This window comes from Artemia sp. Qi Xiang Cuo, chromosome 19, assembly GCF_049724085.1.
Source record: "Artemia sp. Qi Xiang Cuo chromosome 19, ASM4972408v1, whole genome shotgun sequence".
NCBI lineage: Eukaryota > Metazoa > Arthropoda > Branchiopoda > Anostraca > Artemiidae > Artemia > Artemia sp. Qi Xiang Cuo.
The window spans coordinates 12,261,721-12,276,820 of record NC_142812.1 but is presented as its reverse complement, the minus strand read 5'-3'; the positions used below and the strand labels follow the sequence as shown (position 1 = coordinate 12,276,820).

General features: G+C 33.1%; 1 protein-coding gene across 1 annotated transcript in view; it reads right to left on the bottom strand.

Moving 5' to 3' along the window:
• Nucleotides 1-15,100, bottom strand: part of uif (sushi, von Willebrand factor type A, EGF and pentraxin domain-containing protein uif) — a 192,887-nt gene that overhangs the window by 163,465 nt on the left and 14,322 nt on the right. Inside the window, exons 5-6 of the mRNA XM_089105261.1 lie at nucleotides 7,338-7,522; nucleotides 326-466 (exon numbers count right to left, since the gene is read on the bottom strand). Of these exons, the coding sequence (XP_088961387.1) occupies nucleotides 326-466; nucleotides 7,338-7,522 (326 nt within the window). The remainder of the gene's footprint in view (nucleotides 1-325; nucleotides 467-7,337; nucleotides 7,523-15,100) is intronic.

Genomic DNA, 15,100 nt, shown 5'->3' with positions numbered 1-15,100 from the left:
AGTTTTGAGGATTCCTGAAAAAATTTTTGAAAGAAGAAATGAGAGATATATCAGTTGGGATAGGATCGCAAAGTGAAACTGACTGAAAAAGTGTTTTTTTGGGACGCTATGAATGAATTTTTATGGTATGAGAAACTTTAGTGAAGCAACGAGAAGTAGCCTACTTGTGTGACGAGGAAAGGGTAAACGACGACTGTGCACATGATGGTAGAGACCATGCACATGATGGGTATGCTGAATAAGCTAATTTTAGTTTTCGTTTGGCAATTGTACTCGAGAGATGGTAGGCCTGTATGTGTGTATAGGTTACCCGAAGCAGACTTACCTTTTAAGCAGGCAGGCGCTTTACAAACAAAAGGGAGAAGGGCTTGGCAAGAACTTAACTCCCAAGATTGGTCTGGCTCCGTCACGTGGGCTCTGACACATTCCCCTTTGTTTGGGTCAGGTTGGTCGAACTTCCAGAAACCTGAAAATATTGAATTACAAGTTTCGTCCTGAATTAATGACCCCAAAATGCACTATAAATTGCCTTTTACCAAGATAAAATATAAAATTATTTTGACAAAAATACAATTTTTTGGTTAAGAAACTCATCTTTACCCTAAAACCCTAGTTTAATTGAATAGTTCACAGAACTATTAAATTACTAATTCCATTTCTTTTAACAGCTCACTGCTACACCAGGTTACCTAAGCCCAACACAGCTGCACCCAGTCCTCCTCCATCCCAATCTATTCGAAACTTCACTTTTTACATCGTTCCCATGAGGAACTTCTTCATGACCTCTGTCCAGTTCATTTGACCTCTGTTTTTCATTTGGTCTCAGATAGATTGCCAAAGAGCATAATCATTAGCGGTCTGTCATCTCTGATCTCTAAAACATGGTCTAGCCACCTTGACCTTTCTTTTATTATAGCCCTAGAAAGTGTAATCAAAACACATTTTTTGTATGGCTTTTTGTTTGGTAACGGTCAGTCAGACGAGTCCCCAAAACTGTCCTTAAACAATTCTTTTGCAAAATATTTAACAGATCTTCCTTGTTCTTTCGAATTGCCAAAGTTTCAAGAACATTCCTGCCCACAGTCATTGCCATGACTTCTAATATTCTAATCTTAGTTCTGAGAATTATCTCAGCCAATGGACGATGGCTAAAATAAATTCAAAAACAAATTTAGCCAATGGATAAATCAACTGTTTTTTATTTGCAAAACTCACTTTCATTAGCTTGTTTTCTTGCCAAAGCAAAGTGGAATCAAGACTGAAGAGGTATACATCACAGAAAATGAACCTTCATAAAATAGTATTTCGGCAATTTTATCGACCGCGCCCATATAATGATCACACTGAAGCCTAAAAACATATTATTGATATTGCTTGTTGGAAGATATTTTTGTCATTTTCAGTGCTTGATTGGAAACATCTATTGACGCGAAATTGCTAGTTTGTTTACGAAGCCACTAAAAGCCAGATAACAAAGAAATGAGATAGATGTTCATTATCAGGGAATGCAAACAATCTAAGATTATATCTAAAAGATGCAGCAAGATTGTCAAAATTGGGTATATAATAATTGACAGATTCGAAACCGTATATATTACTACTCTTAAAAGCTGGGTTCTAATTCTTGCATTGGCCGGGAAAATTCCTTAGTATGTAAGTAGACATATACAGGGAAGAGGGTTCTTCAATGCAGTATCAGCCCCTCAAAACATGAAATTTCATATTTTTTGTTTAGTTTCTTATATTAGCGGCGTAATTCCCCTATTTTTGGTTGTTTTTTTTTCCAAATTGTAATCAATTTCTAATTACTGCATCCTCCCCCACCACATAAACAAACAAATACGTTTTCAACTCCATGGCCGTGAGAAAAAGTGCAAAAATAGAGACAAAAATAGTGGCGTCCCCCTATGATGTACGAGTATATACTGATCATTGGCGTAAAGATGGTTTGGTAGTTTCTGGGTATTAGTCTAGGCTATCATTAAAATAAATAAAAAACAAAACAAAAAAACATTGCAGTATTTTCGTGCAATAAGCTGGAAGTAAATCACGCATAATTTAAACCATTATTATTGCACGTGGTAAAGAGGCATTGTATTGTAGGTAACGAGAGGTTGCTCCCTCTCAGAAGTTATTGACACCAGGTAGCACGTGGCGAAACTGTGCCAAGTGTTTTTGGAACTCTGCCAATCGTGGAAAGACGTGGAAGACAAGCGTGTCGGAACTGTACGGCACATGTGGTGCTCTTAGATTTACACCAGGTGGCGGAAAGTCAGCGCCACCTCGGTAGATAAGAGGTTTCAACTTGATGGTCTTGAATAGTACAGTCCAAAAAACGTACCGCCCAAAAAAAAACTAAGGTGAATGAAATTCTGGACGGCCGACCTTAGAGCATACTGAAAGACTCCCAATTTTACCAAATTCCCCTCAGATTTGGACCTCTTCCTTAAGGATATGTAGTACGATTGTGTAAGTTTCCACTTAACCAATTCAACTGTCACAGATTTCATTTTCATTGCCCTTGGCACTAACAAACTACTAATTTATTATTAATTAGTTTTTCTTTAAACTGTTTTATTATTTTAAGTTTTTTTTATTTATTAGTTATTAGTTATTATTTATTAGTTTTTTTAAAAACTAATTTATTATTAATTTTTTTTAAACTGTTTTATTATTTTAAGTTTTTTATTTATTTATTAGTTATTAGTTATTATTTATTAGTTTTTTTTAAAACTAATTTATTATTAATTAGTTTTTTTTAAACTGTTTTATTATTTTTAGTTTTTTTTTATTTATTAGTTATTATTTATTAGTTTTTTTTAAAACTAATTTATTATTAATTATTTTTTTTAAACTGTTTTATTATTTTAAGTTTTTTTTTATTTATTAGTTATTATCTATTAGTTCTTTTTAAAACTAATTCATTATTAATTAGTTTTTATTTAAATTGTTTTATTATTTTAAGTTTTTTTTTATTTATTAGTTATTAGTTTTTATTTATTAGTTTTTTTTTAAACTAATTTATTATTAATTATTTTTTTAAACTGTTTTATTATTTTAAGTTTTTTTTATTTATTAGTTATTAGTTATTATTTATTAGTTTTTTTTTAAACTAATTTATTATTAATTAGTTGTTTTTAAAACTGTTTTATTATTTTAAGTTTTTTTTTATTTATTAGTTATTAGTTTTTTTTTAAACTAATTTATTATTAATTAGTTTTTTTTAAACTGTTTTATTATTTTAAGTTTTTTTTTATTTATTAGTTATTAGTTTTTTTTAACTAATTTATTATTAATTAGTTTTTTTAAAACTGTTTTATTATTTTAAGTTTTTTTTTTATTTATTAGTTATTAGTTATTATTTATTAGTTTTTTTTAAACTAATTTATTATTAATTAGTTTTTTTTAACTGTTTTATTATTTTAAGTTTTTTTTTATTTATTAGTTATTAGTTTTTATTTATTAGTTTTTTTTAAACTAATTTATTATTAATTAGTTTTTTTAAACTGTTTTATTATTTTAAGTTTTTTTTATTAGTTATTAGTTATTATCACCTTATTTTGGATCTTTTTCAATGAAGGGTTACTTTTCAATCAAGTGGTAAGGTCAAAAGATTCTTTGAAAACTATAATATTTAAAAGAAGAACAATAAATTAAGAAGAGCGATAATATATATATATGTATATATATATATATATATATATATATATATATATATATATATATATATATATATATATATATATATATATATATATATATATATATATATATATATATATATATATATATATAAGGAAGAACAATAAATCTTGAAGAACAATAAACAAAAAGAACAATGAAACGGTTTTTGTCCATTAGATAGATAAATTGTTAAAGTCAGCGAATGACGATTTATTTTTGTTTAAGCGATTGGATGCAATGGATATTTACCACAAATCCTCGACTTAAACACATTTTTCTTTATCCTTTGTGATCTAATGTTGCTTTTATTTAACTGTTATTTTCATTTTTATTTTGTTTTTTATTTGTCTTGATTTGAATAATAGACCTGTCCAAACGTTTTGTTGCTATTACTTCTTTTTCATTGATTTTCTTGCTTGAGTGATGTTCGAATGTTTAGCAACAAGATAACAGCTTCCAAAAAACTATCAGAGTTATTAGACCGAAGAATAACTGTTAAAAGAACATCAACTTCTTGAAGCATCAACAATAGCTAATATAAGAAATAAACATGATGCATGGGACATTTTTAGAAGTTATGGTTTCTGCGAGACTAGTTTGATGTAAACTAACGATGTTTTTTAATTTTATTGATTCTAAATAAAAAATTACATCATGGTTGCAGAGGTAGCTGCAACCTAGTAAAGAGCGAACAACAGCCCACAGTAACCAAAAGTTAAAAAACGCGTTTAGAAAAAAGCTACCTAGTGAAAAAAATTGCCATCTGATACTGATTCAGGAATGGTGACTTTTGTTTCGCTTTGTCTTAAAAGTAAAAGTTTATTGCGAAAAGAAATTTATATTAATTTTGAAAAAGCCTGAAACCCCTTGAAAATGGCGTCAGATCAAAATGAAAAGTGTACCATTGGAAACAGCATGGTCGAAAACCTAGTTATGGAAATTTACGACCCCCGATATCACCAGTTGATTTATTTGCACTAGTTTTATTGATATATGCTAGATAGGCTGTAAAGTAAAAATTTTTGTTCGTTTTAAGTTTCAACTTTGCTCTTAACTTCCCTCGGAAAAACTTTGTTTTTTTAAATTAATTAAATTCTATGGCAGTCTTGTCGCAACTATTTGACATAGATGAATTTTTTTTACATGACTTTGGGTGATGACAAGATTGATCAAGTGGGCAGCTTCGCTTAGCTTGGTAGTATTATTAGTAAAGATGGTGGGAGCAGTGAAGATGTTAAAAGCAGAATAGCCAAGGCTCAGGGTATTTTTTCACAATTAAAAAAAGTTTGGAAGAATAGGGAGATAAGTATGCAAACCAAGATTAGAATATTAGAAGCTACAGTGATGAAAGTAGTCAAATATGGCTCTGAAGCATGGGTGCTTCGAAAAGCGAATGAAGATTAACTAGATGTATTCCAGAGAAATTGCTTAAGGATTGTTCTGGGTACCCGAATGACTGACCGTATTTCAAACAATAGGCTGTATGAAAAATATGGTTCAATACCGCTCTATAGGGCTAAAATGAAAGAAAGGTTGAGATGACTAGGGCACGTTGTGCGGATGAAGGATGACAGATTGCCTAAGATTATTCTTTTCGACCAACCGTCTAGAGCTAAACGGAAAGCAGGTCATCCTCGTCTGGGGTGGGAGGACGTCATAAAGAAAGATTTAAAGGAAATTGGAACTTCGTGGGAGGGTGTAAAAAAGGAGGCTTTGAATATATTGGGATGGAGGAGCGTGTGTAGCTGTGTTGGCCTCTGGCGGCTTTGTGCTACGGTGAGTTGTTAGTAGTTGTAGTAGCGACATTTATCACAGCACAAGGTATAAAACGATTTTGTGTTGTTGCGTATTTATATGTTAGTATTTGTTTTGTGTATATAGTGTTTTGTATTTATGTGACTCTTGCTGAAATGAAATATTGACTGACTTGAAATTATGTTAGGCCTTTACTTTTTAACATTTAATTTGTATGTTTGCTGGTGTCCCGGTGTTTGCTGGGCTGGTTGCTAGGGTACTCATAATTCCCAGTCTTGGTTTCTTGGCCAGCAAAACTAGAATCCTCCATGTAGCTCTAAGGAAAACATAGTTTTTAGTGGCGTTAAGATTTAGGTAAGGTTTTTTTTTTTTTTCTTTAACTGATTTCACGGTGCCAGGAATGGAAACGAGCTTCCTCTTTTTGTGGGTATATATATTTATTAGTAGATATTTTGTGTATGTGTATGCTATTTTTGTAATATATAGCTCTTACTGGAAGATGAAAAAAGCTAGACCTCTGTTCTTTAGTAATGTTAGACCTTATTTTGAATTGAAACGATTCTGCTGATAGCACTACCCTATCCTTGGTGCTAGCAGTGGTTTTTAGTTCATATGAAAGATATTTTGAAGTACCAAGCCTCCAGCTTTTTTCAATTTCATACGCTGTCTTGCACAGCTTAGGTGGGGGGGGGGTCTCTTGTTGAAATAAAAGGTTGACTGGTTTATAACAAAGTTTGGTGCGTTGCTAGTCTTTTATGGAGTTTTATGCATGAACCTTCGCTTGGTTAAATCAGCAGATAGAACAGGCCCCTCCGTGAGATGATTCCAAACCGTTTTGCAGCACCTTGTTCGATGTATCCCCCTGGAGGTAGTCAGACCGACATGTTTATGTTTAAGCCTTGTTGTCTTTAGTCAGCTTAAGAAAAGGATAAAAGGCCTTTGGAGGATGGATGGAGGTAAGTGATCAACTGGGTGTATATATAGGGGTTTGTCATTGGTGTCGCAATTAACGCAGGCTTTTACCATTTGTTCACTATTTTAACCTGGTTCCAAGTTGAATCCTTCAAATCCGTATATGCGTCCATTGGAGAAGTTCAACTTCAGCGTGTGTTCAAAAGGAAAATTTAAGTTAGGGATGATTTCGCTTTTTTGGTTGCGGTTTGTTACACCAGGTATCTGGCAATGCTGGATATCATGTAAAATTTTTTCTTTAAAGACAGCAGTTGGTCTTTAGTGGTGATTTTTTTCCTTTTTTGGGAAAAATATGCTGTGTCTGAAAAACTTTCAGTATGTCCCTTACCAACGGGCCCCTAGGCTATAACCTATATTAGCCTGCCAAGTACTACAGCCATCTATTATCCTGTACCCCATCCTTACTGTCTTACTATCTCATTGAAATCCACGTTCATGAAATTTCATAAATTTTGTGTCATTGCCAAAAAAAGGACCTTGTTCAATATTATTTTTCAAAGACAAGTTAAACTATGAAAACAAAAAAAAAATCTTTTTTGACCATTCTTATAGAGGTATTTTTTTTTTATCTCAGAGTGAGCAGGGGAGGAAGGGCAAACTTATAACAAAAGTGTTTCAGTGTTGACAACTATGACTAACAATATCTGATACGCTGCGAAATAAATACTTATTTACTTTTGCAAAGTAAATTCACTCATTCACGAAACATAAATAAGAAATAATTAATAATATACCAAATGAAATAAAGACAAAAATCATATCTGCACAGAGTGTGCCAAAGTACCCCGCCATTTAAGAATTGTGCTCTAGAAATGTAATTTTTTTATTTCTTGAAAAAATTGGAGGAGAAATGATGAAAAGAAACCTATTTTTAATTATAATAGCTAAAACTTGGATTTAGTTGTAAATATTAATGGTTAATCTACCTGAGTACTGAGAAGCAAGGCTACCGCCGGCTGTTTGTAAACTGTTCGTGCTTAGGTCGTCCAGTGACTCGTAGCCAACCCAGAAAGCGTCATCTGTTGATCCAGGCCTTAGTTTCTGCGAAGCAACATGCATCGTATCATTGTTTTGGAAATAGTTATCTGTTGCAACCAAATCGCCTCCATACCTAAGGATAAAGTTAGTTCATTAATTGATGACTATTAGACTTACTGGCAACATAGATGGCAGCATAGAAATCTTTAAGAGCCTTACACACTACGTGTGTAATTTTCTGTGGTAAGGTGGGTTACGTTACGTTAAGTTTTACCTTTCATGCTTAAACAAGTCCTTTCAGACTAGCCTAACGTAAAAATTCATAAAATCATCATCTAAAATCTTGACAATCATCATAAGCAAATTATTCAAAAATCAAAATGTAGAATAAAGAAGGAGATTTAACTTTTGATCAAGCACGAATGGCTTTCTAGGAAAAGTTTACTAATCTATTTCCAAAATTGGTACTTGTGCATTGTATCCTACACACGAAAGAAGTGAAGTTTGGTTAATGCTAATGAAATGAAATAAAATAGAATGCAAATATAATAGTTTAACCTAACCTAACCTAGGTACCTTGCCCCCCCCCCCTAAATCCCAAAAAAGAATAGCTTTAATATTGTAAACGCAATGAGAAATCACGCTTTGCGATCCATTTATCCATTGCAAATACCAGTTTGACTGGTTTCCTTTAGTGTTTCCCGATACAGTATATAGCGGTGTGTAGGATATAATGCACAAGTACCCCAAAATTTATTAATTACTCATTCAGGGATTCCGTTTTGTTGTTACCATGTTGACTTTTCACTAACGTGATATAAACTTATGTAATGTAAAATGGCACGTTATTTACTAAATAACATTCCGAATAACGTTACTATTTAAATAATGTTAAAGATATACGCTATTTAAATAACGTTACTAGTTACTAAATTACGTATCTAAAAAAGTTATTCACTTGTTTTAGTATGTATACCTGCTAATTTGAGACCCCCTCTCCTCAACGCAGTATAAGATTACTATATAACAGTAACAGTATAACAGTAACGTAACATAAACTTACGGAGCGAAAAATTGTTAGTTATTTATTAAATACAGTTTTAAAAACGTTACTAAACTAAATAACTATTTAAATAACCTTAGCGTTATACGCCATCTAAATAACGTTACTTTTTACTAAATTACGTAACTAAATAAAGTTACTTACTTGTTTTAGTATATATACCAGCTAATTTGAGAACCCCTCTCCTGAACGCAGTTCAACCTTACTTTTCAGTAACGTAACGTAAACTTACAGAACAAAAAACTTAGTTATTTACTAATTAACGTTCTAAATAACTTTACTAAATAACGTTACTATTTAAATAACGCTAGTGTTCGCTATCTAAATAACGTTACATTTACTAAATTACATAACTGAATAAAGTTATTTACTTGTTTCAGTATATATTCCAGCTAATTTGAGACCCCCTCCCCTCAACGCAGTGTTACGTCACTTTTCAGTAATGTAACGTAAATTTACGTAGCGTAAAATTGTATATTATTTACTAAATAATGTTACTAAATTACACTACTTCTATAAATAACGTTAACGTTATACGCTACCTAAATAACGTTACTATTTTCTAAATTACGCAACTAAATAACGTTTATACGTGTTTTAGTATGTATGCCGTCTAATTCCAAACCTCCTGCCCCCAACGCAGTGTTACGTTACTTTTTCAGTAATGTAACATAAACTTATACAACGTAAAATTGTAAGTTGATGTCCAGTCTATAATATTAGGCCAGTAGCAGAATTTGTCCCAAGCACGTACTTGGCTGTGGCGCTTGTTCGCCATGCGTCCTTCGACCAGTTCTTTTCTTGCACGGTTAATGAAATCATTATGTGAGGTTTACAAAAATCAATTTAAAAATAAATTAATTACGAAAGTAATGAACAAAGTTGAAACTTAAACGACAAAAATACTTCTCAGATCATGCAAGATATACCTACAGAATTAACTGACTCAAACGAACTGACTCATGGTAATTCCTAATATTTGTAGAATCCTAAAAACTAGCAGTTCAATAAAAAAATGAGCTTGTGTTTAGCATAGTTTAGAAAATATATGCTAAAAGTTACCTAAGGGAACATCCTTTTTTGCATCCGTTTTGTGTTTTCAGTAAAGTACTATTTTTAAAATTCTAGAAATATGGAAAATCTACGCTAAATCTATGCAAATCTATGCTAAAAGTTACCGATGTCATAGCAAATGAAAGACCGTTGAGAGCCAAATAAGTAAATTTTTTTCTGAAGGCTTCTTATGGACATTCTTGTTCCGAAGAGAACACCCTTTTTTGTGTCCGTTTTGTGTTTTCAGTAAAGTATTCTTTTAAAATTCTAGAAATATGGGAAATTTTTCTTTATCGATGCAAATGAAGGTGGTACGTCATAGCATTCATTTTGTTTGTTGGAAATAAACAGCTTTGAGTGGATTTCTGCCAAATACTGCCAGGGTTAAATTCTCATTATTTTGAGTTTTACTGATTTTCATGGTTAATTATTTATATGTGCAGAAGTTTTCTTTGGGAGAGGCATAAATTTAAACAAATAGGAAAAGGGCAAACTATGCGAAAATGTTTAGGTTTATGAATCTGATAGGACCTAGGTCTAAACATCCCTCTCCCAGCATGGGACAAAGGGATGTGCGTAAGCAGAGTTTTTTCCGGGTTGAATTTTCCCTGCCCTTAGTTTTACGTGAATGGAGTTTTGGCTGAATTAAACATAGCATGCGCTGAATCTTGCATAAGTTGGGCTTTTCCATTCTGAATTTTGCGCCGATTAAGTTTTGCTAAGATGAATTCTGGCGGGTGAAGTTTTCCGTGGTTAAATTTTGCTGAGCTGAGTTAGTCAGGGGTTGACTTTTCCCGAGTTTTAAGTTTGCGTGAGTTGAGTATTTCGGGTTAAAGGATATGTGGATTGGATCTTGCAGGGGTTGAGTTCTGTTAGCTTAATCTTGTGTTTAGCCAGGCTGTTTTGCAAAACTGAGTTTAAAGGGGTATAATGTTGCATCGGCGTTATATAATCAGGGGGTTGAATTTTTTGAATTGGTTTTTGCGTGAGCCACCAGAAGAAAAATCCCAGTCAGAATCTTGGCCCAAGCATGTACCCGATGAAACCTGACCCTGCAATTTTGAGGTATTTATGATTCATCCAAGGCCGTATCTAAAAAATGAACACAAACAAATGTGTTCAAAAATGAACGCAAACAAATTTTTGATGCGTTTTTTAAGTTTTTTTTTGTAACCCCCCATGCTGAAAAAATCTTTTTGTAAACCATCCCCCCCCCCCCGAAAAAAATCCTGGATACGACCCTGGGTCCATCCTATATTTCCTTTTCTGTAAAATTTGCCATTTTCACTTCAAATCCCTTCCAATTTTTATTCAAACTAAATTCTTGTGTTTTTGCTTTGCTTTTTTCTTCTTTTTATGTGATGTGTCATCCGTTTGTTTGACCTTGATAGGGCAATCTATCCGAAAAGTTTGGAGACCCTTGATCTAGAGTAATAATCATTATAGCAACTTCCTTGAGAAGAAAAAGTGTAAGCAGGTGATATGAACACCTGCTCGTATTAAACGATCCTAGTTATGATAAGTGTCAAAAGGTGTTTCTAGTAAATAACAGGACATTCATACTAAAAACTTGAATTAAATTATTGCTATAAGACTACGAAGGACATTAAAATAGAAACGCCCCCTCCCCCTGGACCCATCTTAGGTCTGTTTATACATGGAAAACATTATTTTCTAAGGGTTTTCTTTTGGTTGTGGCAGTGGCGTCAGTTGAGTAGGGGGAATTTTCCCTCCAAGATATTTTTTGCCCGACCCGAGTCTTGAAGAATCCTTTTTTTGTATTTTCACTGAAAGATAGCTTTTTTGTATTTATATAGAAAAAATAAGAAAATACTAAATCCCCGCCCTAATTTTGGAAAAATATGTTTGGCCCCGCCCTGTAATTTCCATGAATTACCACCACTGGGTTTGTTGCAAAATTCTGAAGTTTTCAAGGTTATTTCACTTTCTCTTCAGCATTGCCAGGTTAAGCCGTGAAAATAAAAAATAAACTAATTTGACAAACAATTTTTTTGCACAAGAAAATTAAACATTAAAGGAAGAAAGAATTTCGTTAAAACTGTTGGGCATCAAAATACATACAGACATCATCCCAGTCGCCAAACTAACAATGAAAAAAAAAAATAAATAAAGGATTTGGCTAAAATCATAAGAAAACGAAATAAACATGGGAACAATGAATAAATACCTACACTTTAAAGAGAACGGAGGATCTAGGCCTGAAAAATCAACTGACCTTGGAGATTATTGACCTCGCTGGGTCCTTGTATGATATATGGACCACACTCAAGAAGTTTGATTTGTTTAAAACCGGTTTGTCTGTCTGCATTCGCAGATAATTAGCTTAGACACAGTGAGATAAACTACTATATAGGTATATTTTAACTAAATATTTAATATATAGAGTTGGTATTTTGGTTAGGTATTTAATATAACGCGTTCTGGGGGGCCTGCTTCCCAGTAATTCTCTGTTGTAGTTTCCATAATTTTGTTACTAAAGTGTTGTATTTTCATCAGATTTTGGTATGTTTTATTATGAATAACCTAATTTCACTTATCGAGTGGGGTCAAGTGGGGTTACAAGTACTTTTTTTTCATTTGATGCCCGAGTGTTCAAGTCTTTTTATTTATTTTATTTATTTTTTTTTTTAATGAAATTTTTAAAATGTAGTGAATTAGAGGATTGCAGCCGTCTTTCATCAGACTTTTTGAGCCTTCCCCGGGCGGTTGCTTGTATATAGTATTATATAGTAATCAGTAGTAAATAAAGCAAGTCAAGTCAAGCTACTGCAAGAAACTACATAACTGCACACGGAGGTGTATTTCATTAAAAACTGAATGCCCAATTTTTACTGTAATTTTTTTTTGGAAAAATACCCGATTTTTAGTCACAAAAATTACCCCTAATTATAAACTGACACAAATTCTAACTGGTCACTGTAAATTAAATTCATTTTTATGTAGAATTAATAAAAGTGATTGTTCCAATTGTGATTGTGGTGATGAGGAGACTTTATAGCATTATCTTTTTGAGTGTAAATTTTTTGAAAATGAAAAAAATTGAATGCAGTTTAAATTAGAAGGGTTTTCTTACTCTAATACTCTAAAAGTATTAGATAAAATACTCTAAAGAGCAGTGCGGTTTTAGAAAAGGTAGAGGATGTGTCGACCAAATTTTCACTCTTAGGCTAATAATTGAGAAGTACCTGAGTTTTCAAATACCTTTGGTCCTCAGTTTTATAGATTCTGAGCAAGCGTTCGATTCTGTTGATAGAGGAGCTTTAGTAAAGGTTTTATCCTTGTATGAAATACCAGACAAACACATTAAAATGATTAGTGATATGCACGAGAATAACACTGCTGCGGTTAAGATAGGAAATGAGGTTAACAGCTGGTTTTGAATTAAATCAGGAGTTAAGCAGGGTTGTGTTCTATCCACCTTTATATGGATTATTTTGATGGACTTTGTCTTAAGGAGGACAGGAAGGGCAATGGGAGAACACAGAATCAAAAGGGGAGGAAAAAGTCTCCTGGACTTGGATTATGCTGATGATTTAAGCATCCTAGATGAAAGTGTGAGCAAAATGAATGAAGTTTTAGAGGTTTTGCGAGTTCAGGGTGCTAGAATTGGTTGGAAAATTAATGTTAGGAAGACTAAGTCACTAAGGCTAAGAATAAGTGAAGATGAAAAGGTGACGTTGGGTAATGAAAAGATTGATCAGGTGGGCAGCTTCCCTTACCTTGGTAGTATTATTAGTAAAGATGGTGGGAGCAGTGAAGATGTTAAAAATAGAATAGCCAAGGCTCAGGGTATTTTATCACAGTTAAAAAAAAGCCTGGAAGAATAGGAAGATAAGTCTGCAAACCAAGATTAGAATATTAGAAGCTACAGTGATGGCAGTGGTCAAATATGGCTCTGAAGCATGGATGCTCCGAAACGCAGATGAAGATTTGCTAGATGTTTTCCAGAGAATTTGCTTAAGGATTGTTCTGGGTACCCGGCTGACTGACCGTATTTCAAACAATAGGCTATACGAAAAATGTGGTTCAATACCGCTCTCTAGGGCTATAATGAAAGAAAGGTTGAGGTGGTTAGCGCACGTTGTGCGGATGAAGGATGACAGATTGCCGAAGATTGTTCTTTTTGGCCAACCGTCTGGGGCTAAACGGAAAGCAGGTCGTCCCCGTCTTGGGTGGGAGGACGTCATAAAGAAAGATGTAAAGGAAATGAGAACTTCGTGGGCGGGTGTAAATAGGGAGGCTTTGAATAGATTGGGGTGAAGGAGGAGCGTGCGTAGCTGTGTTGGCCTCAGGCGGCTTGGTGCTGCGGTGAGTTGGTAGTAGTAGTAGTAGTAGTCTTACTCTAATAATTTTAATATTAATGTTATCTGGTTCATCAATGAGGCTCGGTATGCTGTTTTGGAATACTTGAACCGAACAAAAAGACTAGATATTGTATAATTTGTTTTCTTTTTTTTCCTTCACTTAATTACTATTAAGTGCTGATAATTGTTGTCAACTTATTGTTTTTCCTTTTTCCTGGTTTTTTTGTGGTGTTTAGTATTCTGCTTGTGATTTTCAGTTTTTGATATTTTATGCTATACTTTGTAGATTAGATAGTGAAATACTCTGTACGGGTTTAATCACTGAATAAAATCATTCATTCATACCCGATTTTTCCTAATATATGGATGTGTAGGTTTCCACCTAACAAGTTCAATCAATCAAACAATCAGAAACAGTCTGAAATTCTCCCTTGGTGTGACCTCCACTTTCCATAATGTAGGTTATGAACTAGTAAGAGGAATGACCTTTTCACTCATTTTCTAACTGGGTAGTCCTACGGTATGAATATTCAGAGTTTGAAAGACAACCAATTGGGTATTCTGATTAGACAAATACACAGTAAGGGTGGGGGTTGCGTTTTGACTCGTCCTCCGAGAATCCCAAGAATTTCATATTTTTCCTTTTTGAGCTCAGATTGCCCGCATAATTTATGATTATAATTTAGGACATATAATTAATTAAAAAAAAGTTATGAAGTAGGAATTTGAACAACCTTTTCACCATTTTTCTAACTGGGTAGTCCTACGGTATGCATATTCAGAGTTTGAAAGACAACAAAATTGGTATTCCGATTAAACATATACACAGTAAGGGTGGGGGATGTATTTTGACTCGTCCCCCGAAAATCCCAAGATTTGTTTCAATTGAGCTCAGAATGCCCGTATAATTCCCCACTTTTTACGATTATTTTTAAAAACATGAACTAAGGTCATATAATATAAAAATACTATAAAATAACTATAAAATACCTGTAAAAATAATGAACTAATTTCACATTCACTTAGCTTGTTATGCTGAAGACGCCTTCGGGCCTGTGTTCTACTCCCCCCCCGAAGCTTCAAGATTTTTCTGTATAAGTTCGTATATTCTCAAGTACATTTTTTCTTTCTTGAATACACAAGAAAAAAGACAACAATCCTCCTCCATCAGTCAGTTAATTCAAAAGTGAGAATAAAATCAAGTTTGCCCAGGTTAACAGATAAATATGAATTCAGTATAAATTCTATTTTCACAACCAAATTAAGAACA